A 27,685-nucleotide genomic window follows, 5' to 3' on the forward strand; every position below is an offset into this window, starting at 1 on the left:
CCGCGCACTGTTCCTAAAACATTTGCTCATAAAAACAAAACAAAAAAAACACCCTAGCATGGTTAGGATCCAATTTAGCTTCTCCATCCAGGGTCTGTGTTTAGTGGAGACTCAAAGTTCAGGTTATTTGAGGTGTGGTTATATGAGAACATGGCTGTCAATTGGGAAACACTGATAACAGAGTTTAGCTACTTAACAACACACCCACTTAGTGAAATCAAGAGCTGGTCAACAAAACCTTAAAAATACATTTGCAACTTTATCTTGCCATAAAATAGCCTTTTCTAGGTGGGAACACACGTTTGTATGGCGCTCACTCTCCCACACCAAAGTCCATAGAGAAAAATAGCTTTTTTTCAGAGACACAGGAGCTGCTGGTCTACGGCTGCCATGTTTGGTACGTATGTGTCACTGAGGTAAATCACAAGGATGGATTTCAAATGCAGAAATCAAAAAACAACAAACTGAATGAGGACTGATCACCCTATGTCAGCTGGGATTGGCACCAGCGCCCCCGGCGACCCTCATGTGGAGGATAGAGCAGTCGATGTTGGATGGATGGAAACTGAATCATGGAGGCAGACGTGGATCAACAACTCCTGTGCGTTGTGATGTAAAAACGCTGATTTTCTCTATGGACTTTGGTGTGGAGTGGTGTGAGTGGTTGTCAAAGTCAAACAAATGTGTGATAAAAATATTCTTAAGATATCATAGCCTTACAATGGTGTAGATTTCTTTTCATACCACTGCACTTCAAAAAAAAATCTAAACTATCCCTTTACATGTACATAAATAAATGCAGGATCAGAGGTCAACGCCACTTCATTTCCCTAATCTATCTTGAGAACCAGAACACATTTCTAACCTTTTCAAAAGACACAATCATAAAAGTAAACCATTGATTAATTCTAACTATTCTGACAAAGCTAGAATGGTATTTGCTCTCAGTCTTATAGCTTAAGAAGTTGTGGAAAACAGTGCTACGCTCATAGCAGAGTCCAAATCTGAAAAACATGATTTACAGACAGAGCTGGAGTCATGAGGTGACATCCAGCCTCACGCAGACAGGAAGAAGTGCGAAAAGTGAGAGTTGTACAAAATCACTATTAGCATTATATTGTGTTTACACGGGACACCAGTGGCTGTGTAGGTGGACAAAGGCGAGACATACAGAAGGTGGCCTGCTGGATAAGGGATCTTCTTTTGGGGTGACTTTTTTTTTTTTTTTCATTAAACAGAGCTGGTTCAGCACCTTCCTCTGCTAAAAGTCCTTGTGTAAGGCGAGCACAAGTTAAATTGCAACCCCAAAACTGTTATGTAATGGAGAGTATGTTTTACAAAACAGCCTTAAAGCTGGGGAGGCAATACATTTTTTGGCATTATGAGACAATAATTTTGTCATAGACTTTCAAAATAATGTAAATTAAGTGATGAGAGAGAGAACTAGGCTGTGTTTGCAGCCTTGTGGTAAACTTGACCTGTGATTACAGAGCAACTGAGTTAGAGCAGGCACTCCTATTAGCTGTTTAACCAAGATAATGTAGGCTGTGAAATGAAAGCTCTATTAACACTTTCAGTTTCATTAGAGAAATCCCTGTTCTGACATTATACCACTGTGGATTCTTGTTATTAGTCATTTCTGAAAGAGAGTATGCTTCCTGTTAACACTGGAATGCGCACACCCAGAGTTGTTTTCATAATGTGTTAGAATTAGGTCTGCAAAGATCATTTACTGAATGAACTGTCAACTATTTAGATATTCAAATTAAATAAGTCAAAGTTTGCAGATTTTTCAGCTTCTCAAATGTGACTTTTTCCTGCTTTCTTTGTTCCATTTATCAAAGAAATCATTAAAACTGAATGAAAGATTTGAGAATTTGACAAAACATTTTGGGGGAAACACTAATCAACATTTTCTGCCATTTTGTAGAACAAATTACTGCTAACACAGACCTTTAACACTGAAAAATGCATTTTTCAAAAGAAAAATGTAGTATAAATGCAGCCTGAGAGTGGTGTTTACCACCTGGAGGGGAGAGGAGGAATTTGGGGTTGATCTTGCCTAACCCAGCTTTACTTGACTACTTTTATTTAGAGCTAGTGGCAAGTAGTTGAGACTATTTGAATGTAATCTATGTTCCTCTAACATCAGTGCTGTCCACACACAGTGCGTCACAACAGTACAGGTGTGTTGTTTCGCATCAGTGTGTGGAGGGAAAAATGCGCCAATCTTGCCGTGCCGTGCTGCCTGTGTCTACACTGATACATAACCACCAACCACCGTGTGTCCTGTGTGTTCAAGCCCTTTTCACTAAAAAACCCCCAAAAAATACTGAATTATCTTTAAGGCTTCACTGTGTGATGAAGGTGTGTGTGTATAGAAGAGTGTTGTGACAAGGCTGTACTGTGAGGTTTTGCATAAATCACCATTATCACTACAATGGTGTTAAGAGTTAATCATCAAATCAAAATCGTATTAGCATCATGTGTTATAGCCACAGTTTGACTGCACAAGACTAATTTATTCCCTGCGTGTGTGTAAGACTGACAGAAATCTGAGTGAGAGAGACGTAAGTGCAAGTCAACAAGTATCAGAGAGAGACAGAGTGTGTGTGATTGTGTGTGAGAGCAGCCCTCAGAAGGGAGTTTGTAGGTGTGTGTATTGCTGTGATGGTGTGGACGAGGTGGAGGAGGATGTGTTGGGAGTGGAGCTGTTCCCCAAACGAGAGGAAGGGGAGGAGTCGGACAGCTGCAGCTCTTCCAGCTTCTTCAAGTACTCGTCTCTGAGGGCCAACAGCTCCTTGTAGCGCTGCTCCACTGGACTCTGCTGCTAAGACACACAACACACACACACCCTTTACACGTCAGCTAGCTGAACTCGCTAAATGCTCCTGGGCATTTATGTTGCTGGGCGGTATGACCAAAAATTTATATCACGGTATTATTCAAAATTTCTAGGGTATTTTTTTTTTCTTTATGAATGAGCATGAATGAGTGCTGCAGCGAGATAGACCCCAGTATTCCACTGCATGCGCCTCTGCAAAGCATCCTAAGTGATACACATCCACTTGAATCAATGTTTGCATTGCATACCGGCTCCATCAGTGTTCCTGCAGAAAATAAGCAAGTGTTCTATTTTTACAACACTTCAATTCAGCAGAATTCTACGGAGCCCTGGAGGTGACATAGATGGAATTAGTAAAGATAGTAAAGATAGTAGAGATAGTTAAGCGCGCGCTGTCCCACTGCTGCCTGACGGCTCAGTTGTGCCCGGTTTTTGCCCACAGAAAGTGCCTGTTTATTCTTTGGACAATACAATTGTTAAGGTCCTTAGGGTAACAGCTGTTGATGGTTAGTGTTGATTTTATTTATTGATATTGACAAATTTTAACAAATTAATTCACCACTTTTATTACTTACTATCATTACCTGCTGTCGTATACGTGGGTTCCAGCGGATGTAGTATGTAACCCACAGCTCTAGGTGGCGCATGCTGGCGACAGGGTAGAGCACCCGGCCTGACTCAGGTGTGTAGAAGGGATTTAAATAAATGTCCATCTTACTATTGACCAGAGACCAGAGGGACACTGTTTTTGACCTCAGCTCCTACACCACACAAATAGTGAGAGAGTCAGTGGTTTGCAGATGAAAAGTCAAAGTGTACTTGCATGTACTGTAATAATATCATATGGTGGCGTTTCATGTCAACGTGGTCTTACATGCTGGTCTCGTGCACTCTCACAGTTAAAGAGGAAAGTCCCGAACCGACAGCTGTAGAGATGATCCAGAATTGTCAGCAGGAGGCGCTCATTAAACTCAAAGGCTGTAGGAAACTGAGGGGAGAGTCAACCAGTAAAATATCAAAATCAGCTCAGATTAGAAAACACTCACCAATTATTAATCGTTTACTAAATTAACTATTTTTTTATAAACGATTAATTAGTTTGAGTTTTTGTTAATAATTAAAATAAGTTTCAGCTTCTTAAATGTGAATATTATATGGTTTCTTTGCTCCATTTAACAAAAGAAATCATTACAACTGAACCAGTTAGGTTTGTGGACAACATTTTCCTGACATTTTATGGACCAAACAACTAATCAATCCATTAATCTGTTCAATATTATCAATGATAAACAGCTAAATGGACTATGGAAATAATCATTAGTTTCAGCCCTACTACATTGGTCTTTATAATACACTCCCTGTTATAGTGCCAAATGAAGACCAATTTGTCAACATGAGTCTGCGTTCACAGTGAATGCAATACGAAAAAATGAAAACCATTATGCCATTACCAGAGACAGAGATATACTTGTATGCAATATCCCAACTCTTACATACCTGTTTAGTCATCTGCCATACACAGTCAATGAACTGAACAAAGATGGGTGATCTGTCCTGATCTGCATGGTTCTTGTCTCCGTGACCTATCCTCTACACACACACACACACACACACACACAAATAAAGCAACACAAGGGTAAACTATATTCTATTTCTTTTAAACTGGAAGGCTTTAAAATACAGAATAACAGTTATAATGGATTAAACTGATATGCACAAAGATGGACAAGATATAAAAGACAGCAGTGGTGAAAATGTGACTTACTGAGGCAAATTTGTGCCCAAAGCTGATCCATTCCTTTTCAATTAGCACCTAAAAAACAACAAAATCCTTTATTGTATCAGAAAAACTTTGTCATCTTTTCATTTCAAATAAAATGATTTTCATAACAATAAAACAACTTCATATGTGCATTGATGATTTGTTCATGGTTTGTTTGACTTATTATATCTACTGTATATCGTGACATGAGTCAAAATGTGGTATTAGATTTTGGATATCGTTATATAAAGATTCTCTGTTGTAATTTCCACATACAGCGTACATATTTATTACAATTAATAAAATTGTGAAATACACTTAATACTAAATATATATTGATTAAAAAAACATGGAATCCACAAAATTATATTCAGAAAAGTCACTTAATAGCACTTCTTTAATTTCAAGCTTAATTATTGTTTTCATTGCATTGTCCCTCTTTATTGAGAAGCACAGACATCTTAAAAGAATTATTATTCATGAGTCCAGGTGCAGCTTTATATCCCCATATATCAAGTATATATCAGGATTTATCCTAAAAATATCCAGAAATTATTTACAAGCCATAAAGCTCAATAATTGTGTGTGTGTGTGTGTTGGGCCACTGACCTGGAATCCTCTGAGTGTGCGGTAGTGACTGTCCAGCATCAGCATGGCCAGAGAGGTGAGCTGGGCAGTTCTGTCCCAGCCGTCGCTGCAGTGAACCACCACTGAGTTTCCACTGGAAACCTTGTCTGCTACTTGGATGGCTCCTGACAACACCAGCTACACAGGCGCACACACACAGAGGACTAAGTATGTGACGTCTATGAAAGGCAGCACAGTTTTCAAATGTGTTTACAAACTCTTTTTCTGACCTTAACATGTTCTAGCCAGTGTGTGGACTCCAAACTGGACAGCCAATGGGATTCCTCCACGTTTGGGTAGACAATGTCTTTGAGTTTCTTCAGGGATTCCCTCATCACGTGGATGTTCTGGATGTCCAAGAAGATGAGTTCCGCATTCTGGTACTCATCACCTTCGTAACCTCCTCCAGTGGCCTGGGAATGACAAAGATGTTAAAATACAAATGAATAAGGCAGTAAAATAACATTTCCTTCATGCTACATGTATTACAGGCCTTTTTAAATGTCATGATATCTGTGGGAAATAGCTGAGATGAAATGAAACTGTAATGCTGTGGTCACACTGGTTGTGCCGCAGGTTTTTTCTTTTCTAGTTTTGATGACTACTCAAAGCTGTTTACACTAGTTTTGCCATTGCGCTCGTTTTAGTATATAAATTATATTAAAACACATTTTCTTTTAGTCATCTCAATAATATTAAACCTGAGCCATCCCTCAAATATGTTAATTTCTAATCCTATCCATCCTGGTTACTCCCAACCAAACTCTCAGCATCTAATTTAATGGATGTTCATATTTATTATGTTTCTATTACTATAGTCTGACTCACTGGGTTTACACTTTAATATAGACCTGCCATTTTGGGATTTTATTTCAGGCCGCAGCTTCCTCCTCCTCCTCCTCCACATCTTCTGCAGCATGTTACTGTTTTCAAAATCTAGAGTTGAAACAATCCTAGAGATGATATAATCTATTGATGTAAAAGTCTGTGTCAATTCTTTAAAGGAATTAACAATTCTTTCAACAATTTACTTAAAACAAATTGTTATAGGGGATCAAATATTCATAAGTTCATGCTTTTGATAACATGCTTTTATGTAAAAAAAAACAACTAAAAAAAAAATACATACATACATACACACACACATATATATATATATATATATATATATATATATATATATATATATATATATATATATATATATATATATATATATATATATAGCCTAACTCTGATTAAATGAACATTTCCTCAACAACCTGACATCACAGTCTCCAATGACTGCTGACACCATGTGGTGGTTTCTATTTTCTTCCGTCATTAGGGACTATTTTAGACTGACTGTTGCTAACAAGTGCTGCATATGAGATGTGCCCTCTGGCCCTCTGACATCCCATCCTCTCCTTCCACACCTTGTTGGCCACTGCGTTGACACTGGGCCTGGCATCATATATGGTAAGCTTGGTGGTGTCGTTCGCCTCCCTGATCAGGTCCAAGTAGCGCTCATCATCCTTGTTCCTTTTACCAGACATGCCAACCAGAGGCTGACTGCAGCGGGTGATCACTGCCTGGTTTTCCCTGTGGATCCACGACAGAACCTGAAGCAAAAAAAGACACATCTGCTCAGTTCTGTGTGAAATGGGCTCAATGCCATTTCATCACTTGCCCCTAAATCACCCCTGTTTTGCGTGTTCACCTGTAGGCATAGAATGTCCTAGTTTTCCTACAGGTAAAAGTGTGGGATGAAGTGGAAAGGCTAAAGCGGTGCTTCTAGGGCTGTAACGTCCCAGTCGACTGGTCGATTAATCAGTCGACAGGTTCTGGTTTGACTCAAATTTTGATAAGTCGACTTTTTGCCGTGTTTATTTCATTCGGCCTGTGGTTAATTTGATTTCCTCTGGAGGAACGTACCAGGTGCTAATGGGGGTGTTTTCAGAGCACCCCTGTTCCTCAGATCACAGCGTCTCTGCAGAGAACACCTCCCTTGTTTTCAGTATTTTGGATTAGCCCAACCCACAGGAGACAGAAAGACTACAGAAAGTCCGGTGATTTTATTTACTGTTTAGCTACAGTCAGTCCTCCTCTAACATCCATGTCAGAGACATCGGCAGTGTGGCAGCATTTTACAAAAGTAGGTGGCGATAAAAATGTCAAATGCAAAGTTTGCATATCACAGCTCGACTACAAACATATCATATAAAAACGGTAAGATAACTTGTCCTCGTTATGTTGCTCGGTCCGTTTTGAGTAAATGAACATATCAGAATTGGCATATTTCATTGTTTTAGTCCATTAATCATTGATTAGTTTTATAACTGCAGGCGCACTCGGCGCACTGCCCCCCCCCCCCCCCACCCCCCACACACACCTCGACTATATATATACATATATATATATATATATATATATACATATATATATATATATATATACACATGTGTGTATATATATATGTGTGTGTATATATATATATATATATATAGATCTAGCAATGCACCAACACACACATGCACAACACACTTTTCCCACTCTTCCTCATTTACCGTGTCCATACAACAAGGCTAACACCCACCTGCGACAGTCAGATTATGCTTCAATGCATGAATGTGGGTTTTCCCTTCCACTTCGCCATCCACAAGGCTACCGTCTTTTAATGTTTCAACCATCATAAAACTAACATTGCTTAACATGTTGTGTAGTTACACTAACCACAACAAAACCTGTTTTTTCGCCTCTTTTACAAACCATAAACTGGTCCGCCAGTATTCCCAGGTGATGGACATGTTTTCTGACATGTCTCCACATGCCCCACACAAACATTCAATAACACCTACTGTTCACAAGAGATATATTTTTTCCACAGCATGAGTCTGTGGAAAAACATGTCCTGTCTGCATACGTGATGATGTGTCACTTTCTTAAAGGGGCGTTCCATTTTATAGGACTAGATTTGAACCATTTACCCATGTAACTCAGCCAAGGATTAGGGGAGGTAAAAAAAAAAAGACAAATAATAATAATAATAATAATAATAATTGACATCAAAAACCTCCCAACACTTTGAGTCAGTTCCTCCAACAACCACATTTCAAATACCTGAACTATCACTTTTAAACTCTCAAAATCTTCACTCATGTGCCATATGCTTCAGATAGCTATAGATTGGTGTCACTGGTGTCTCACCGGTATTCGTCCTCTTGACCTGAAGGCAGCGACTCTTCTGAGGTCCTCCTCTTTACTTTTAAAGGGGACGGCCAATACAGTGGGGTAGGTGTCGCACAGCTCATAGTTTCTATTGATGAATGTAATACGCCACTTGTTATTAGGTAATCCCTGTAAAAGACAATAATCATCATTAGAAACTGACTGAGACACTGTAATGCTCTTTTTTGGAAAGATTATTCAAATTTCAAATTGTGCTTTGAATTCAGCTTTACCCTTTAACTTGTTCACAAAACACTCCTGCATTACAGCAAGCGCTGGCGTCAATAAGCAACCACAGTAGTACAACTAGTTAAGTTCTAAGTTATTCTCAACTCTGTACTCGTCCTCCTTACCTGGCGTCTGAACTCCTCCATAGGTTTGTAGACATTCCAGCCATTTTCCTCATATTTCTCCTGAGTCACATATGCAAACAAAGCCTGGATACAGAGGAGATAAGATCACATTTAATTTACACACTATAGTCATGTTACTGCAGCAGCACAGTGACACACACACACACACCAGCAGAGAGTTATTCACACCCCTACTGCACATGTTTTATTTTATACAATGACAAACTAAACCCAGCCAAAATAAGTGGGATTCAATATTATTGAGATGACTGAAAGAAAATGTTTTAATATATTTTAGATACTAAAACAAGCGCAGCCCTGCACCTACAGTGGTCAGAAACATCACAGATAAAATACATATTTTTTTATTTAATAAAAATATGTCACTAGTTTCTTTATTTCCCCACAGTAAAAAAAAAATGTACCTGCACATTATCTCTTGGGTGAGTACTGACTTCAAGATCCAGAAATTGAACAACCACTGCGCTTATTTCTGTACCATCGTTACCCATACAGTTTTTTTCAAAATCAGATTTTGTGCCAGCGTCCATGTCTGAGTGCAGGTGGTAAACATAGCACAGACACCTATATGTCAGTATCTCATGCAAACATAGTACAAAAAACATGAATCTAAGGCTAGGAATGTAATGTCTTTTAATAATTATACAATGGATTTCATTTAAAAATTGCATTTTTGATAACAATATCTGACCAGCCAAGCATTTAAGCCTTTTACTAATTTACTAATTGCTACTTTACTAATAGGTCTTATATTACATGACCATTCAGGTACACAGGGCATGCATGTGCTGGTGTAACCAGGAACATGAACTCTACTCTGTAGCTGTTTGCTTGGTTTCAAAAAGTGTCACTAATAGTGAAAGGTAAGAACTGTTTTGAGACTGACATCATGGTGAAACTGACACCGACAGGAAGTGTAAACTGAGCTGAGGAATGACTGCCTCATAGTTTCCAAACAGTATAGAGTTTTGCCTAGTTCGGACTAAAAAGCAGCCGGTAAGTTTTCAAACAAAATGAGAGTCAGCTGTGTTATTACACGGCTCTAAAACACCAGAGCTGTGTGGATGGCAGGTGAATATAGAGCAGAATTAACAGTTTTTAAACAAAAAATTAGTAGCCTGAATTAGGCTACATAAGGGCTGGGTATAACTGCTGATTTTAGTGTCATGATTTCTTTGTTATATGGAACAAAGAAACCAGAAAATATTCACATTTAGGCATCTGAAACCTCGGATTAATTATTTAAAACTCAACCCGATGAATCAATTATCTAAATAGTTGATGATCCATTGAGTAATTGATTCATCAAATAATTGTTGCAGCCCTAATGTTTATGTTTTACATAAAAATGTACCCTAAACTATTTACATTCATACATGTTTATTTAAAATGACCACACAGTACAACTTCACATTACAGTCGTAGGTGATAATTCAAACTTTAACATAAAAAACATGATGAAGTTCTAAATATTAAAGTCCACAAACAGTGTTTGTCTAGCAGAGGGTGCTGGCCTGCATTCATGCCGTTTTTGCTCATCAGAAGACAGAGATGTTTTGTTGTTTTAAGGTGACCATCCACAAAATTAGGACAACAACACATCTGAAAAGTGGCGTGTAGAAGTTTTTCTGGTTCTACACCGTTGATGGCAAAGCAATGGACACATTTGCAGAATCATTTAGCTACACAGGAGTCAACAGCTTGCAGTGATGGGAGACTATCACAGTCAAGTCTTGTGTGATTAGTGCAGAGGATACAGGAATTGGCATTTAATGAATTGATATGAATCTGATTTTTTTTTTATTCATAATTGAAAAAAAACAACTAGATGTTTTCAATACACTATTGTTCATCTTTTTTTTTTTTTTACTAAAAACTCAAACAGGAATGTTTCATTTCCATCCTGTCCCTGTTCACTAAAGCGGAACTTTAACTCTATGGAGCTCCCCCCTGAAGTTTAGAGTAAATATTTTACGGTTTTCTCTACTTCTTTTTTGCCGGCTCTGCCATTATGAACGTCTAACATAACGCTATCACTGCCTTGATCTTATAGCAGTACCTGGCTAGAGGGTGTGTGTGTAGTGCTGTGAAGCAACTCATATTTCTTACGAGACCCGAGACTTCGCGACATCACTAACAGTAGGGGGAGTGGAGACAGCTCACCATCTCTCAGCAACAAGAAATTTAACCATCACAATGCAAAATCCTGCATAGTTCCACTTTAAAAAAAGGAAAATAGGACTTCAACAACAGTGGATGCCTGAAATAACTGCTTCTTGATAAACTCACACTGAGCATTAAACATAATTAAAAGAGTCTCTTTTGGCCTTAACCAGAGACATACATGCAGGTTGCTCTGACAATCTGAATTTCAGCATGTACAAATATGGTGGAGGCAGATGTGGCTGTGGTGTGGGCAGGTAGCTGCCTGTCGTGTCATACGAGTGGGGTAGAATCTCTGCATTTCAGCATTTATGAGAAAACTGGTCTTTGAAACAAGTGTGTTTGGATTCAATCAATGTGGATATAATGAGGATTATTATCCGACTTACCAGACTATGTGAGAGGGGGAAAGCATGTCTGAAGAGGAGCTCAAAGATATCTCGTCTGCTGTGGCCCTCCTGCTTCAACGCAAACCTCAGGTTCCTCATGTCCTGTGGACGGATAAGATCCACATTTATGTAAAAAAGACATAATTCAGACACAATCACAGAAATGTTCCACAATAAAAACACATTTCTTGAAGAAAACACATAAGTGTGGAGTACAAAGCATTTGTACAGCATATATAATGTCAGATACAATGTAAATACACTGAAACTGATCACACCTGCATAGACTTACATAAATTATTAGGGGTGTCATGATTCTCCAAATCCTTCATTCGATTTGATTTTCCATTTCAAGGTCGCAATTCGATTCTCAATATTTTTTTCTCTCTTTTAGTGCAGATGGGTCTGCCATTGTTAGACTTGTCTAGATTAGTCCAGGATCATTGGTTTTATGTCATTGATGACTCATTTATTTTTTGAAATTCCCATTTCGATTGTCTACACATGGTGTCATGAGTGACATAATGTCTGTTTGTTTGCAATGTACCACACTAAGGCCTTATTATCAAATTTAAATAATTGATTAACAATATGAATGTTACAATGACCAGTAAATGCTTGAATCCAGGGTTTTCCACCACTCAATAAAGTTGGTGGAGTTGTTTTCATAGTTATGTCTGTGTCCTTATGATGCATGCGGAGATGTCCTGTGCTATGGGCATACATGGGCATAACATGCTGTAGCTCACACACCGTAGTTGTCTTGTCAGCAACGCAAACGTATTTCTACACTGGTGATTTTAGAGAAGTGGGAGGGGATTGGGTTTGGTCAAAGTGTCGCCCAAATCAGCAGTTGCCCTGGTTACTATTACTTGGAAGCAGGTTTGGGTTAGAGGAAGGAGGTAATGTGCAGTCTTGCCACAATGGATACAGACCCTCTGATCTGCAGGATGTCACACTGGGGGCGGAGTTAAATGATTGCACCTTTGCTCACGAAGGTCGAGATTGTGACATTCTTTCCGTCAATATTTGACTTGCAAATATTGTACCACCTCTAAACATATACTTAAAGGGAGGACCAGTGCGCGCAGCCGAGGTGGGATCCCGGACCCCTTCTCACTGTATATGTCCATCATATATTCATAAAATATATATATTCATAAAATATAAAAGTTTTAGCATTAAAGCTGGAGAAGTCATTAGGAGGTAAATGATTACACATACCCCATTTTTAATAATCAGCATTGGTTGACACCAAAGTCTAGCACAACCAAAAAATGCCGAAATTCTGTCATAGTCTAATTTTATCCCTCATTTTATTTTTATGATTAGGACACGTAATGGAGTTTAAATTATTTGTGGCCACAAGATAATGTGAGGCTATAATAATCAAAACATTGCTGTGTTTAATAAAGGCAGTAATAATTGGGTGTGAAGGGAGTATTTTTGTGAAATAAACCTTTAAAACTTTAAGCACTTAAGACACAGTAATATTTGGGTGGAATGAAACTTTCAAACTTCCTTTTTCGACAAATTCATAGCGAACCAATGTTGTTGGTGCTGTTGATGACATACAGTCCAAAAATTTAACTCGGCAGCAGATTGTAAAACGATTATAAGACGTGTGGAGGGTAGGTTGCAATAGAGCTCCAGTGGGATGGTGTGTGTAAATCAAACGAATTATGTGAAGTTACGGTATCTCGCCCTCAGTTATCAATTTTTCAAAAATGACTGACAACCTTCAGATTGTTCCGTCATGGTACAAAAACATCTGTCAATGACGGAAAACTCTCAGTTAACGCAACTCCAGGATTGGAGAGACAGTCACTTTTGTTCAATACTTGATGACTAAAAGTTGAGTAATAGTTTTGTATTATTTGTGATCAGCTGCCCTCATTTTTAAAAATCATCATTAGCATATAGAAAAACCCATATCGGTTAACTTCATTGTATTTTTAAAAAATTCTTCTCTCCATGTAGAATTTGAAATCAAGCTCAAAGACTCAATCTTACAGAGAAAAGACTAACAAGCATGCGCACACGTACAAAAAAAAACACATACACTCACCTTGCAGGTGATATCCAGGCCATAAGAATTTTCACCTCGGCTTGATGCCCCACCCATTTTCTCCACACGGCCGATTGCACCCAAAGGAACGTCCAGCGTCACCACCACATCCTACAACATACAATCAGCTCATTATGCTCAAATAAAAAATACGAAAAATGCGAAAAAAAACATTTGCTCCAGTCAACCAATCAAAGCACAGAATACAGAAGCAGTGTCTTTCTCACATTTAATTTATTCACTACTTTGCTGGTTCTGTTTGTCGTTTAATCAATGAATGTGTACATAACTATGAAACATAAGGCCTCTATTAGATTTCTTGTAGGACTGCAACAACTAATGGATGTATCAATTATTAATCGATAACTTAATTAATCACCAACTATTTTGATAATGGGTTAGGGTTTTGTGTGTTTTTTTTAAATAACAAATATGAATCTTTCTGATTTCTCAGATTCTGAAATATTTTCATTCTGAGCTTTCTGATCAACATATTTCAATATTTTACTGACCAAAAAAGTAATCGATTACTCCAGCAGCCCTAATTTTTTGTTTTATAAATGCTATAATGACCATACCTATATTGGGCATGTAATAGAATTGTATTATTGCAAGAACAAAAGTGTTTGTACGAGTAATACGAGAGGTTTCTTGTTTTTTTGTCACCCCAGAAAGACTTGAGAGGATCTGAGGATAAACATCCAGCCAGGCCACGAGACACTAAAAGCAGTGTTTCCCAAACTTTCTATATGGGGCCCCACTTTTTTAAAGATGGCAAATCATTGTGACCCAAATCAAAATATCAATGGTAAGAGAGCAAATTTGCAAAAGTGCATAATGTATAATTTACAGCCAGGTGTTTGGTAAATTAATATACCTTAATTTTATGCATATTATTTAATATATACACATAAATCTTAACTAACAGTTTCTCAGACATACACACACAAAGGGACTTACTCCATCAGAGCTCTTGAAGTAGAGTCTGTAGTTGGTGATTAACACTTTGCCTTTCACTGCTCCACTGAATGGACAGATGTAGATGATGTCTTTATCTGAAAACAGTTTTTAAGAAAAAACGTTAAACTTCTTATCCACTTCACATTTGATCTGACTCAAGCAGTATTGACAGATTTCTCTTTTTTCCCCACAGTGGTGCTCTGCTTTAGGCATCAATGTTAATGTTGATATGCCAATGTGGTTTTTTTACCCGTATTTTTCTAGTGGGTAAATAAAGAGTCAGACTACTTAAACAGCTTTAAAATTCAACCATCCTGGTTTTGTTAATCTGTCTAGTCTTTTGGTTATTGTAAAAATATTGCGCAATTTATATTCTCACAATATTTCATATCCTTATATACAGGATCATGTGACTAAGAACGAGACTCACACGGCCCGTGACCTTTCACCACTAGAGACTCTGCTCTTGAATGGCCAAAAAATGCATTGTAAAGCTGCTTTGAATGGTCCTCAAGACTAGAAAATCAATATATAAATACAGACCATTTACATTACTGTAATGCAAAAATCTATAGAGAAAATGAAGCAGAAAAAGAAAATATATAGACATTTAAGGTGGGCTACCATCTACTTTGAATGTCAAACACTAATAAATAAACTATATAAAGACAGAAAATCTAAGTGTTAATAATAAATCAATAATTAATCCTCTTTGTTATTTCCAAGTACTTAGTTCATAGACTTACCAGTTGTCTTTTATTCTGCTTAAATCAATCATCTAACTATTCATTATTGTTATGACCACTACAGTACTTTTTTTATTTTAATGAGGATATACACATACAATATGTCCCTCTAATAGTGCATGACAGCATTAACAGATATTGATGAGTAGAGTAATCATGTGTAAAACTAACTGTTGACAAAGGAAAAGCCACAGATGTTTACATTGTTCAATGGACACTTGCTCATAGTATCAACACTCACCTATAATTCTGTCCTCTCCTGGCAGAAGACACACGTCTGCTAACAACTCCATTTTTAGAGACTCTCTGGAGGTCTACAAACACACACAAAAACAAACAAAGTGGTATTACTAAAAAATAAAAATGCAAACTGTAAAATGAAATGAAGGTGCAAAAGTTAAGATGGTAAAATGTGATTTTAATCAGATTATATTGAGACCCACCATTTAAATATCAAACATCTCGAAACAAATTAAACATTTAATTTTGCACGGATCTAAAACAAGAATAAACATAAGAAATATAGATATAATGGAAAATGTATTTGGCAAACTTGCATCCATTTGTATGTTATGTAAATGTTTGTATTTATATAGCTTTACTAGTCTTGATGACCACACAAAGCTGCTTTACACTACACTTTTGCCATTCACACCCCTTCACTCATACTTTCATACAGCACATATATGTGTTGTATTTTCTATCACTCATCTTTCATACCCATTCATGCCAGCACAGCTGTCAGGAGTGCCTTGCCCAAGGACACAACGGCATGTAGACTAGCGGAGCTGGGAATTGAACCCACAACCTTCGAATTGAAAGACAACTCGCTCTACCACTGATCTACCATCGCCATGTACTTTCTATGTATGTTTTCTACTGGTACTCCACTTTCCTCCCACAGTCCAAAACCATGCAGAGGCTAAGTGGACACACTAAATTGACCGTAGGTGTGAAAGTGAGAGTGAACGGTTGTTCATCTCTGTGTTTTTGCCATGTAACGGTTTTGTTCTGTGATGAACTGGCTTCCAGTCCAGGATGTGACTGCCCTATGTCAGCTCGATTTGGCTCCAGCTACCCTCACAAACAAATGTAGAGGATAAAGCGGTAGATAGACAGAGGGAAACCCCTGCATGTCCACTTACACTGGAGATGTGCGTGTCCAAGGCGTTGGAGTTGTAGACAGAGACCGGTGAGGCCATTGCTCAGGGAGGGGGCTTCCACAGGCTGAAAAAGACACATACACACTGTTAGCTGTAAAATCCAAACCCATCGAACAGGACAGTCTGATTCTAATGCTGGAAAAAAGCACAAATTAAAGCTTCTAATTGTCTTTTCAAGACAGCATCTTAAATTATTATTTTCTGGTTTCTCTGTTCTATAACAAAGAAAACATTAAAACTTAATCATTTTGGTTTATGGACAAAACAAGACATTTTCTGTCAATATCACTTTTGTGATCTACCAATACTGATATCAGTCCTAATTTTACACCATTTAAACTATGATGCTGTCAACAACACATTGTGCTGGTACATTTGCCACCTCCAGCCATTTCAAAGACATAATTCTCCAATTGTGAAACAAATATTTATTTACATTTTTATTTACATTTTTACAGTCTGTTAATAGTGAAGCATGCAATGAATAGGATGCTTAGATTGTTAGATTCCAGCATCATTATTTGGGAGCTTAAAACCTCAGCAATATATACAATAATTAGTTTTGCAACACTGTCATCATACATATTATATATTATAAATACTACGTTATTATACTAGTATACATATTTGGTCTGGTCTTGTCCCATCTTCCCTCGAAACTGTTGCAATAAAAGTATTGCAGAAACCTGGTTCAGACCCCACCAACCTGAACAACTTCTGCCCCACCTCCAACCTACCCCATCTCTAAAATCCTAGAAAAAACCTGTTACAGGCCAGGTCCATCTCCATCGCACAACAATAATCTCTACGAACAGTTCTAATCTGTTTTCAGACCCTGCCACAGCACAGAAACAGCCCTCGTCAAAATCACCAACAAGCTCCTGCTGGCAGCTGACTCTGGACTACTCACCATCCTCATCCTCCTAGATCTCACCATCTCCGACCCCATTCTCCTGGACAGACTCACCTTACTCAGTTTCTCTGGTACCTGTCTCACCTGGTTCAATTCCTATCTTTCCAACCGCTTCCACTTTGTTCATATCAAGTACTACAGATCCCAATCCTCCCCGGTCACACGTGGTGTTTCACAGGGCTCTGTCCTGGGGCCTCTCCTATTCATAACCTATCTTCTTCCCCTCTGCCATATTTTCAGAAATTTAACATCTCCTTCCACTGAGTGTCATCCTCGATGGTACACTTTCCTTCACTGCCCACATCAATAACATCAGTCTGCATACTACCACCTCCATAACATCAATCGCCTTCGTCCCTCGCACCGCCATCCACACTCAGTTCCCTCAGATCATCAGCTGCCCTCCAACTCACTACACCCTCAGCCCGTCTCGTTACCATGGGGTCCAGGGCTTTCAGCCTATTCAGAATTGCCTTCTCCCTCTGACCCAGTTTACTCTAGGATCATTGGTCTTATATCATAACTCATTTAATTTTTTAATTCCGATTTCGATTGTCTACATGGTGTCATGAGCGATTTGTGCGCAATGTATCACCTATGTCACGTGTCACCTGTGTTAACCGAGTTGTTTTCGTAGTTACGTCTACGTCCTCAGCTATGCTACAAGCAATAAACATAGCTTACACACTGTGGTTTTCTTGTCGACAATGCAACTGATGTTGACAAAACTCAAAAGGAATGCAAAGTATTTCCACACTAGTGATTTCAGAGAAGCTGGAGGGAGTTTGGTCAATGTGTCTCCCAAATCAGAAGTTGGCATGGTTACTATTAGTTGGCAGCAGGTTCGGCTTAATGGGAGGAGGTACAGGTTGTGTATAGTTAAGCACGCAATATATCAGATTGTACCAAATTTTGCATTTTTGTCTTTCCTATTGGGATTTTGACCAGTATGGAACCGATACATGATACATATCATACTGGCTCATGCCTAGAAATAACAATGTTATAAATGTAGACCAATTAATTTCACAATTTTTAAGATAGTCATCAATCTAAATAGAAAATCTACAAGCATTAATTATTCATAACACATGAAAACTTAATGCAATGTGATCCACAATAGATTTTTGTTGGTACTGAAGACAAGACTGTTGGGTTTACAGTGGAGATTCCTCCCTCACAAACTGCCTTTGACAAGTACTGACAACAGCCTGGCATGCAGTCAACAGCAAGTGTAATTGAGGCCTGTGGCCATCATAACCATCATTACTATGACGTACCAATGCTTGTTATTTTAACCACTGAGAGTGACAAATAGAAGCATGGGCTTCTATTTGTCACTCCCCTTTAAACATGGCATTACAATGGATATGATCGGATAGCAATCGGATAGCGCTTCACCACATGTATTTACACCTGGTATAACACACGTCTCTGGTGTCCACATCTGGATCCGACTGCTTTCTGATCACAGTCATCTCACCCATACGTCAACTCACACTCTTCTTCTGCAAAGATTTCCAGCAGCAGATAACAGCATTACATCCTGTGTGTCACCATATCATCAACAACATCAACCCAATTAAAGTCGCACTATTGTATGGACTCCTCTTGGCTTTTCAAAACATGGGAAGAAGTAGCCTTCAACAAGCGGAAAATCAAAGTACTTTGGCAGATTGGTTCTCAATGCATCTTAGTTGTATTTCCACCTGTAAATCGGCACCGTCTGATTGTAATCCGATCACAGAAAACACATTTTAATGCCAGATTTAAAGGGGGCCAGTGTGGAGAATAAGCATGTCATGTTGTTAACTACATGTAACTCTGTTGTGACTCGTGACGAAGGGGTTAAAAATGCCACAGAGGTCGAAAGTGTAGCTCTATTTCAACAAAATTAATACTAATATAGTGCACAATGCAATATTTATAAAAAAAAGATATCGCCACAAAGCCCGGGAACACGACAAATTTAATGACGCACCTGAACGTGCAGGGCATCAACCTCAGAGCAGAAAGTTGCTCAGTATTAGAATGTAAGAAGCGCAGAGAGCAGCCATCCACCTCCTCTCAACATCACAGCCCTACAGTAGATGTTATAGAGCCAGAGCAGCCTGACCATCACCATCACCAGACTCCACTTCATCCATGAAGAGTACAAAGAGTACTGCGGCGTAATATGTGCTTAAATTGGGATCCCTGTAACGCTGACTTTTACATGTCATTTAGCAGACTCTTTTATCTAAAGCGACTAACAATGGAATTGAGTACAATCAGCCAGGGGTGGAGTTGAACTTGCGACCATGATGTCTTGCACACACAGGGTACCAGTCTTAACCACTGAGTCACTCCACCCCCTGACTTCAGATGTATTAGTGCGTATCTTTATTTTATGGCTATATAGCTAACTAATTCAAAAGCTAACTAAAGATAGGCAGTAACTAATAAAGCTTAGCTTGTTAAACTCTATTGCATCGGCTGGTTAAACAGCTCACTGTTATGTTTAGCTTGTCCTCACAGGAGCTTTTGACCCTGATGTGAGAAGGAGGACTAGGCCAGTCAGGGTTAAATTCGTTCACACTGGCAGAAAAAGAAAAACAAGACGAGTGCCACAGTCACAATTTTATTGTTAAAGGTTTGCTAATTATTGCTTACTGGTGCGGAGCTTTTGAAAATTTAAGGGGAAAATTGGGCATTTTGAGGCTTCTTGAAGGACCATTATGGTGACCCATGTTGTTCCAACCGGGGCTCAAACCCGGGTCTTCTCGCTGCAAGGCGAGAGTGCTAACCACTACACACCCGTGTGGCCTTGCAATTATAGTATATTATATTATATTATATTATAGAGTGTGCCCCTCATCTGGAAGAGACTTTCCAGCAATAGGTGCTGTTCCGGCTGCAGAATTTTCCGTGCATCACTAAATATAACATCTTTATTGGCAAGAACATTATAACCAAGATAATGATGTATTAAATAGTGTGACTTGGGGTTCAATCAGCACGTGATGGGGGGCACTCGCTGCACCTAGCTGCAGACCTGAACTGAACAAATCTGATGAATTCACATTTATGTCTTGCATTGGAATAGACTGTCCTCTCAAATGACAAGCATATACAGTATGCATCATCAAAAACAGAAAATGTCATATCTTGGAGACCACCCCGTATTAAAGTCTGCAAGAAAAGATGAGATGCACCTTTACTGGCCCTGTGTATGGGGAATTCAAAAACAGCTGTCGCAATAACCGCAAAAAATTCATTTCCACGATATGAACGTCTCAACATGTCACGACAATGTGTTGCATCACTTCATCTTAGATTGGTGTTGCACTGTCTACCACTGCTCTCTACCCCGTCTCGACTGACTTTTCTGTGACTAGGTGCAACATTTCTTAAAGCCAAAGTGTGTTAAAAAAAAAAAAAAACAGCCCTATACACATCATATTCTACAGACTGAAGGAAGCAGCTTTGTTTCTCATAGATTTGCACAAATATCACACAATTATCATTTTAAATGTGTAATTTAAATGAAAATTTTAATAATTATGTAAAAAATAGCATTAGCTCTCATGTGGCAAATCATATCACAATCGCAATTTCAGTCAAAATAATCCCAATTAGATATTTATCCAAAATCGTTCAGCCTATCAATCCACTGGATATACACTTTTGTTTAATTCTCACCGTCTTTTAGTGACACACCCTAACTCACTGTGTTACATGTATATATAGTGGTTAGCTACTTGCTCTACCTTGCTTGGGGTGCTTGCGATAATATTGGGGCGACTGCAGCTCATCTTTCAAATTGAAGGTTGTGAGTTCAATTCCCAGCTCCGCTAGTCTAAATACTGGTGTGTCCTTGGTCCTTGGGCAAGACATTTTACCCTATGTTGCTCCTTAAATATCCAATTGTGTCTGATTTGATTTGGGATATGACTTTTTAAGTCAAGTTTTAGTGAATAGTTGTTCTAGATTTATAACAAGAAGCACTGCTGCATGAAATACCATCAAAAATATAGACAGATATAGAAGGATGAGAACTCTTCTTAACAATCATGACATGTACTGCAATTTTAACTGACATTGAACAGAACAAACGAAAGAAGAAAAATGTTAGCAGCTTTTGTGACTTTTTAAATTTATATTTGAAAATAATTAATTCTCCCTACTTGGCTCTTATACATAACTTGGCTTTAAGTTGAGAAAATGTGAGGGGTTGGATATACTGTCACCCTGAACCACTGATCAAAAATCATCGCACCACCACCAAGTTTACCACCAAAATGTTTACCACTACGTCATAAAGGAAGCTCCTGCTAGCTTGTGATGCTGCAGCAAAACCTGCAGGTATCCTAAGTTAGAGGAAGTGAATGAGCTACAGTGATCATGAAAGCTCAAAAACATATGCTCCAATAACCGAATTAAAGATGTGAAACTACCAACCGAGCAGGCTTCCTCATTCTGCAAAAGACAAGTGAAGATCTCAAAACCTGTGTCAACTATATCTAGTCTTGCTTTCACAGGGGGAAAATACTCACTAAATTACATATATTACTTTTTTGTTTGTTTATATATTTTTGTTTAGTTTCCTGTATACATCGTATACTTCATATATACAAGTGTCAACATCAATATTATTGGTTGTGTAACCAGACATATACTTGTAATGTGCGATATTTAAAAATGATAATAAAATGTTAATCATAAAACATTTGCACTGGAGACAGGCAAACTAAAATGACAACTAGATCTACTAGATTAGTTACCTTGCAAAAAAACAAATTTATGATATTTCAAGGTAACAGGGTCGATCGTGCGCCCTCTTACCAAAAATGTAGCACTGGATGCTTGTTTGCCAAGTTGTAATAACTTTAAGCCTTAGATGGATAAAAAACTTGAACAATCATTTTCTCTGCCGTTTTGAAAAAGGGAACAGGAAATGTGTGCACAAACACCCCCACCCCTGTTGAGCATAGGCCATGTGCGCTGTGCATAAACGTTTGTGGTTTTTTATACATAAAGCTATATATTAAATCAGTATACATTACAATGTATACAATGACAGAAACAGAGGCAGATATATATTATCATCATGCAAAATAACATACAATAACTCCAAACACAAGCAGAAGAAGATGCCAACGACAAAGACAAGCTCAAGCAAGGATTATGACATCATCATTTTCCAAGGTAGTATATTGGTCCAAAGGTAGAGTTTTGAGATTTCCCCACGCTGGGAACTGTTTTCAAAAAACAGCATTTCAATGCCCCCAAAATGCTGTTTCCATGTGGATAAAATGGCAGTACAATAAAAAAAACCTGAGCAGATTGCCTCCTTTTTACCTCAAATTTTCCAAGCACTGTGAAACCACTGCCTCAGCATTAGTGTTGCCCCTCATACCCTAATTAACCTCAAAAGAAAAACCTGCTATGAACTACACATATTAAAGGTGTATATATAACCTCAGACAAAAATAAGCAAAAAGGTTTATAGTCAAAACTCAACTTAATGTATCCAACTGTTAGAATATCAATGTTAATAATACTAATAATAATAATACTAATAATACTACTACTACTACTACTACTACTAATAATAATAATAATAATAATGATAATAATAATGTTAGAATATCAATGTTAATAATACTAATAACAATAATAATAAAAGTTTAAAGGCATATAAAATTATATTTGGTTTATTCAGATAGCTACAGCGGACTTAACATGTATTAAAATCAGTTGCTCTTTACTGCTATTTCTATTCCAGACAGCATGATCAGACATGGAGCATATATAGATGTAACAGAGTACATCAGTCAATAAAACAGTGTGGTTATGCTGGTGTATTGATCTAGCTCCAGTAAACGGATGGTTGTCACAGCAGCCAAACCGGTTGCAGAGTTTGCACAGAGTCACAGTGTGATGTGTTAATTTCTGTGTGTGTACAGTCATTTTCAAGTGTCCAGTTTCTAAGGATAATCGTGATCTGCAGTGACTGAGTGAGTATCTTATATATTTTTGTCTACAAGCATTATTCTGTCAGGGTTACTTCTTTCATATTTCAATCCATGGGCATATTTATATCTATAGCCATATTTCAATCCAAAGCATATTTCTAGATTATTAAGAGATATTACTATTTGGTAACATACATCTATCTTCAGGCATATTTCCATCTACAGGTATATTTAAATATTAGGGGTCAACCAATATTGGTTTTTCAGTGCCAAAGTCAACACTGATTATTAAGAGTTAATGAGGCCAGTAACTGATATTTGGAACTGGCATGAATTTATTTATTTCTGAAATTAAGTTTTTAATTTTAATGAATTATTTTAAATGTAAAAGAATAGATAGAATGAGTTCCCTAAGATGAAAGTAATAACAAATAACTAAAACTGGGGGAACTTCCACCTATACTAAAAGCTGAATGGCAGAATGCCTAATGCGGCGGTCACGCTGGGCCCTGTGTGAATATTTTGAGCGGAAAGTTTACATACAAAGTCAATGCACAGAAGTGAGTAGACACATATTTTGCATTGCTAGCTCCGTGCGATGGCGTGCATTTCTCTTTTAGCCATTTCTGATGTCAGTCTGATTGACATCAATCAGTCTGATCAGAGTGATGTCATGTGACATGCCAGCCAGATTCAGTTCGTTCACAATGGAGGAAAAACCCAGAGCTCTACCACACTAAAAGTTTTATCTACAGACTGTTTAAAAAAAGAAAAGCCTTGGAATAAAGTCAGCGAGGAAGACACTCTACTTGGTAGATGCGAGTACACATATGAATAACACAAAAATGATGTTTTTATGTTAATATTATTGCTGAGTTGTTGAGATGATTAGAAACAGCTGTAAAACAGCAGTAATATAAAATACTCATTCATGTCATCTGTGTTTCTGTCACAATGGTGTTTTAGATGATGAAGCTCTGTTACTTAGACAGGTTTTCTGATGGGACACAGTGTTTCAGGACAAGCACCTGCAAGAGATGTACTGATTAATTATCTAGTAATAGTATCCAAAATTCAGCATCACACAGCAGAGAGCAATGAACTCACCACAGATGATCAGGCAGGCACTACTTTTTTTACTATTATTATTGTTATATTATAAGTAGCATTTTTTATATTCAAATTACCACGTGAATAATATAAATAAAGGCACGATTTAACAAACCGTATGTGATAAAGTCAAGGGCTCATGAATTTGCGATATCTCTGGATAACAAAGCAGGGCACAGAAACGCAGGTAAAGTCTCTTTAATATCTATATGCAGAACCCCCCCCCCCCCCAGAGCCCCTTCTACTGGCCATAAACTGCTATAGCACACAAATCTCACTCTATAGCAAGAGGTAACTTTTTAAATTGCAAATGTGATGATTTCAGTAGAGCAGCAAAGTTTTAATTTAGGATACCTCTGCTTTTTTACATGAAATTCTGATGAAGTCAATGAACCCAACCTCAGTTTACAGCAGAGAACAGTACAGAACTGTATAAAAACAATTATTTTGCTCAAATAAGCTCTGTAAATATTGGGGCTATTTATGCATTCAGTCGTTCGCACTTCGGCAAGACTGATCTTATTCAAAGCGACTTTTTAATTAAGTGTTTCACCTCTTCATAAGTTTCCATCAGTCCTGTTTTTTGCTTGGTGACACACCGAGAGACATGAATGCACACATACCAGGATAAGTTAAACCAGGCTTGACCAAGCCATGCCTTCTCATTCTGGTTTAAATGGGCAACCAACTAAGCCAGGATGAACTTAGTAGCATAAGTTACAGCCCGCTTTCTCAGATATCCTGGTTATCTTAATTGTACTTTTGTGCAATAGGCCCCTCGTGTAACAGACCTTATTCAAAGCAGATATTTGTCAACATGTAACTGTAGGACAAACCAGTAACAGGTTTTTAAGGTAATTAAGGTTCAACTTGAAGTTTAAGAGAGTCAGGGTTGTGCTATTGTTCAAGTAAAAGGGAAGGTCACACTAAATACTTTAGACTTAAACCTGTAGAAACTGTTAGGTTTTTGGATATTTTCTGTAAACATACAGGTTTACTGAATGTTCTTGATGTGTTAAAAAAAATGTGAGAAATAATGATACTGTATGGTCGTTGCTGTTTGTGCAAGACTTTTGCACAGTACTGTATGTATAAAGACAGGCATCTATCACTGCACATGTTTCAATCAACAGGCACATTTCTATTGGAATTTGTCCAATATATATATATATATATATATATATATATATATATATACACAGTATATATATATATATATATACTGTATATATATAAATATACCAGTAAATGAAAACATGCCTGTAGATAGTATCCAGACATCCAGTTCATATCGACAGGTGTATTTCTATCTACAGGTGTATTTCTATCTGGTACTGTATATTTCTATTTACAGATACATATGTCTTTGAACAGTATATTTCATTTGTATATTTCTTCCTACAAATATCTATCAGCAAGTACTGTATATTTATAGCTTCAGGTGTATTTTATGTAAAGGTAAATTGTTATCTGCAGGAACTGTGTTTCTATTTAGAGATATATTTCAATGGTATATTTCTATCAGCAAGAACTGTACATTTCTATATTTAGGTATATTGTTTATCTACAGCTATATTAACATTTGCATGTATAGTGCAATGGTATACTTCGATCTTGTGACGGCCCCTGCCTAGCCAAGCCTCAAGTGTTTTATTGCTGGTATGAGTCGTGTGTATTTTCCCCGCAGATCTATGGGTACCTGGGAGAGTGTGGGTGTGGCAGCCAGCCGAATTTGGAGCACCTGTGCCTTGCTGCCACAGAGGATAAAAGGCCCTCCCCTCAGTGCCGTTCAGGCTCTCTGGTTTTGACGCTTCCACCAGCCAGCAGCTGCAGGCCTTTTTGTTTGTTTGATTCTGGTTCTGTTTTCACTCCGCAACACCCTACACTTCTTTATTCACACACCCACACTTAAATGGCTGATATCACTGATTGACACACTCCATATTTGCAAATTATTGTTTAGTTGTCTCTTTTGTTTTAAGAAATATTTTTACTTTCCTGCCATCCATTGCGTCCCTTCCCATATATGCCATGGCCTAGGAGCCGGGTTATGACAATGTACATATCTATTTATATCTACAGATACTGTATACTTCTAACTACAGGTGTATTTCTCTGTGCCAGGTTTATTTCTAATGGTTTTACTTCAACAAGAGCACAGAGCACTATAGACACCTCAGTAGTTTGTCCACCTTCAGCAGTGGAGCTGCCCCTGACCACCTCACCTGTATCAATACCAGTGTATAGCTGAGACACAGACAATAAACCTATTTAATCAATAAACATGATTCTACCTGAGCACAAAACAAAGTGACATTAAAACATGAGGTGGTGAAATCTAAATCTAACCTACTTGTCGTGAGCAGAGAAAGCAGAAAGAGGGGCGATCCAGTGAAATCCAGACTGGTGCGAGCCTTTTCCAAAGAGAAAAACAAACCCTGCACCTAGAGAGGACTTTTCCCTGTGAACATATCTTATTATGAGTATCCAGTCAAACTGTAGCTTTGAGTTTCCTTCTCGACTTCACTGTCAACACAGCTGTGGTCAGAAGCGGCTACAGAACACTTACAAGCAGGCAGAGAATAGCAGTGGTTCCACAAAAAACCCGTCCACTGAACTTTTCCAACTTGCTCATTCCAATAGGTACAGCTGTGGAGTTGCACCAGGAAATAGCGGAGGCCTAGACGGTACGGCAGCTAGTTCCACCCGAAATTCCGGCAATTTCTTAGCCACAGTACACAGAAACCTCCGGTGACTACCACCGAAGGACACTTCATAAAGCCTTAAATGGCCTCGTTGTGGCAAAGTGCCTTTACTTACCCGCAAAGTGCGATTCTCCCGTGGCTAGATGTCGATCTGTTTCCCTCAAGCCACAGCAGGAACTTACTCTACGTCACGTGTCGAGCTGTCATGGCGCGGATTGGCTGATTGTCAAACTAGAGCTTAATGGGAGATGTAGTTCTTTATCAGGCTGCCATGTTCCACATTAGACACAAGAAGCAGCTTTTGTTTACGGAAGCATGTAGCTGCCACGCCAGAACAAAATAAATGGTTTGCGTTGACATGACAATCTTGTTAAGTTTGAACATTAGCTTTATAATTATTACTATTGTTATTATAAAATTATTATCATTATTATTATTAGTATTATTATTATTTGAAAGTCTTTTAAATGTCTATTTGATAGCTTAACTATAGTAATTAAACAGGACAATATTTGAATGTCTTGCTTGGGTGCAAAGATGGAGGAAATTTCCCACCACAGTTGCCATAGGAACAGCAGCATATGTCTCCATTATTAGTGAATGGGGTAAAATTTGAAGAAAACATTTAAAAAAAATGTGAGGAATTTAAAAAAGCTGTTTACATGCATATGTCACTAAAAAGCCCGATATTTTGAT

At 38.0% G+C, this 27,685-nt stretch overlaps 1 protein-coding gene across 4 annotated transcripts; it reads right to left on the bottom strand.

The window, feature by feature from the left end:
- On the bottom strand, positions 1-27,206 carry mtm1 (myotubularin 1). Of its 4 annotated transcripts, none has more exons than XM_058624454.1 (16): positions 27,105-27,206; positions 16,287-16,368; positions 15,383-15,455; positions 14,396-14,490; positions 13,436-13,546; positions 11,368-11,469; positions 8,795-8,878; positions 8,421-8,570; positions 6,650-6,835; positions 5,465-5,647; positions 5,217-5,372; positions 4,611-4,658; positions 4,343-4,435; positions 3,720-3,833; positions 3,430-3,606; positions 1-2,827 (listed from the first exon to the last, which is right to left on the bottom strand). In XM_058624454.1, the coding sequence occupies exons 2-16, from the start codon at positions 16,341-16,343 to the stop codon at positions 2,636-2,638; spliced, it is 1,821 nt and encodes a 606-aa protein (XP_058480437.1). In that variant the 5' UTR covers positions 16,344-16,368; positions 27,105-27,206; the 3' UTR covers positions 1-2,635. The 4 variants fall into 4 exon arrangements, with proteins under 4 accessions (XP_058480437.1, XP_058480436.1, XP_058480435.1 ...); XM_058624453.1 differs by having other exon boundaries at positions 1-2,830; XM_058624452.1 differs by having other exon boundaries at positions 3,421-3,606.
- Positions 27,207-27,685: the final 479 nt, after the last annotated feature.

This window comes from Solea solea, chromosome 3 (genome assembly GCF_958295425.1).
Source record: "Solea solea chromosome 3, fSolSol10.1, whole genome shotgun sequence".
NCBI lineage: Eukaryota > Metazoa > Chordata > Actinopteri > Pleuronectiformes > Soleidae > Solea > Solea solea.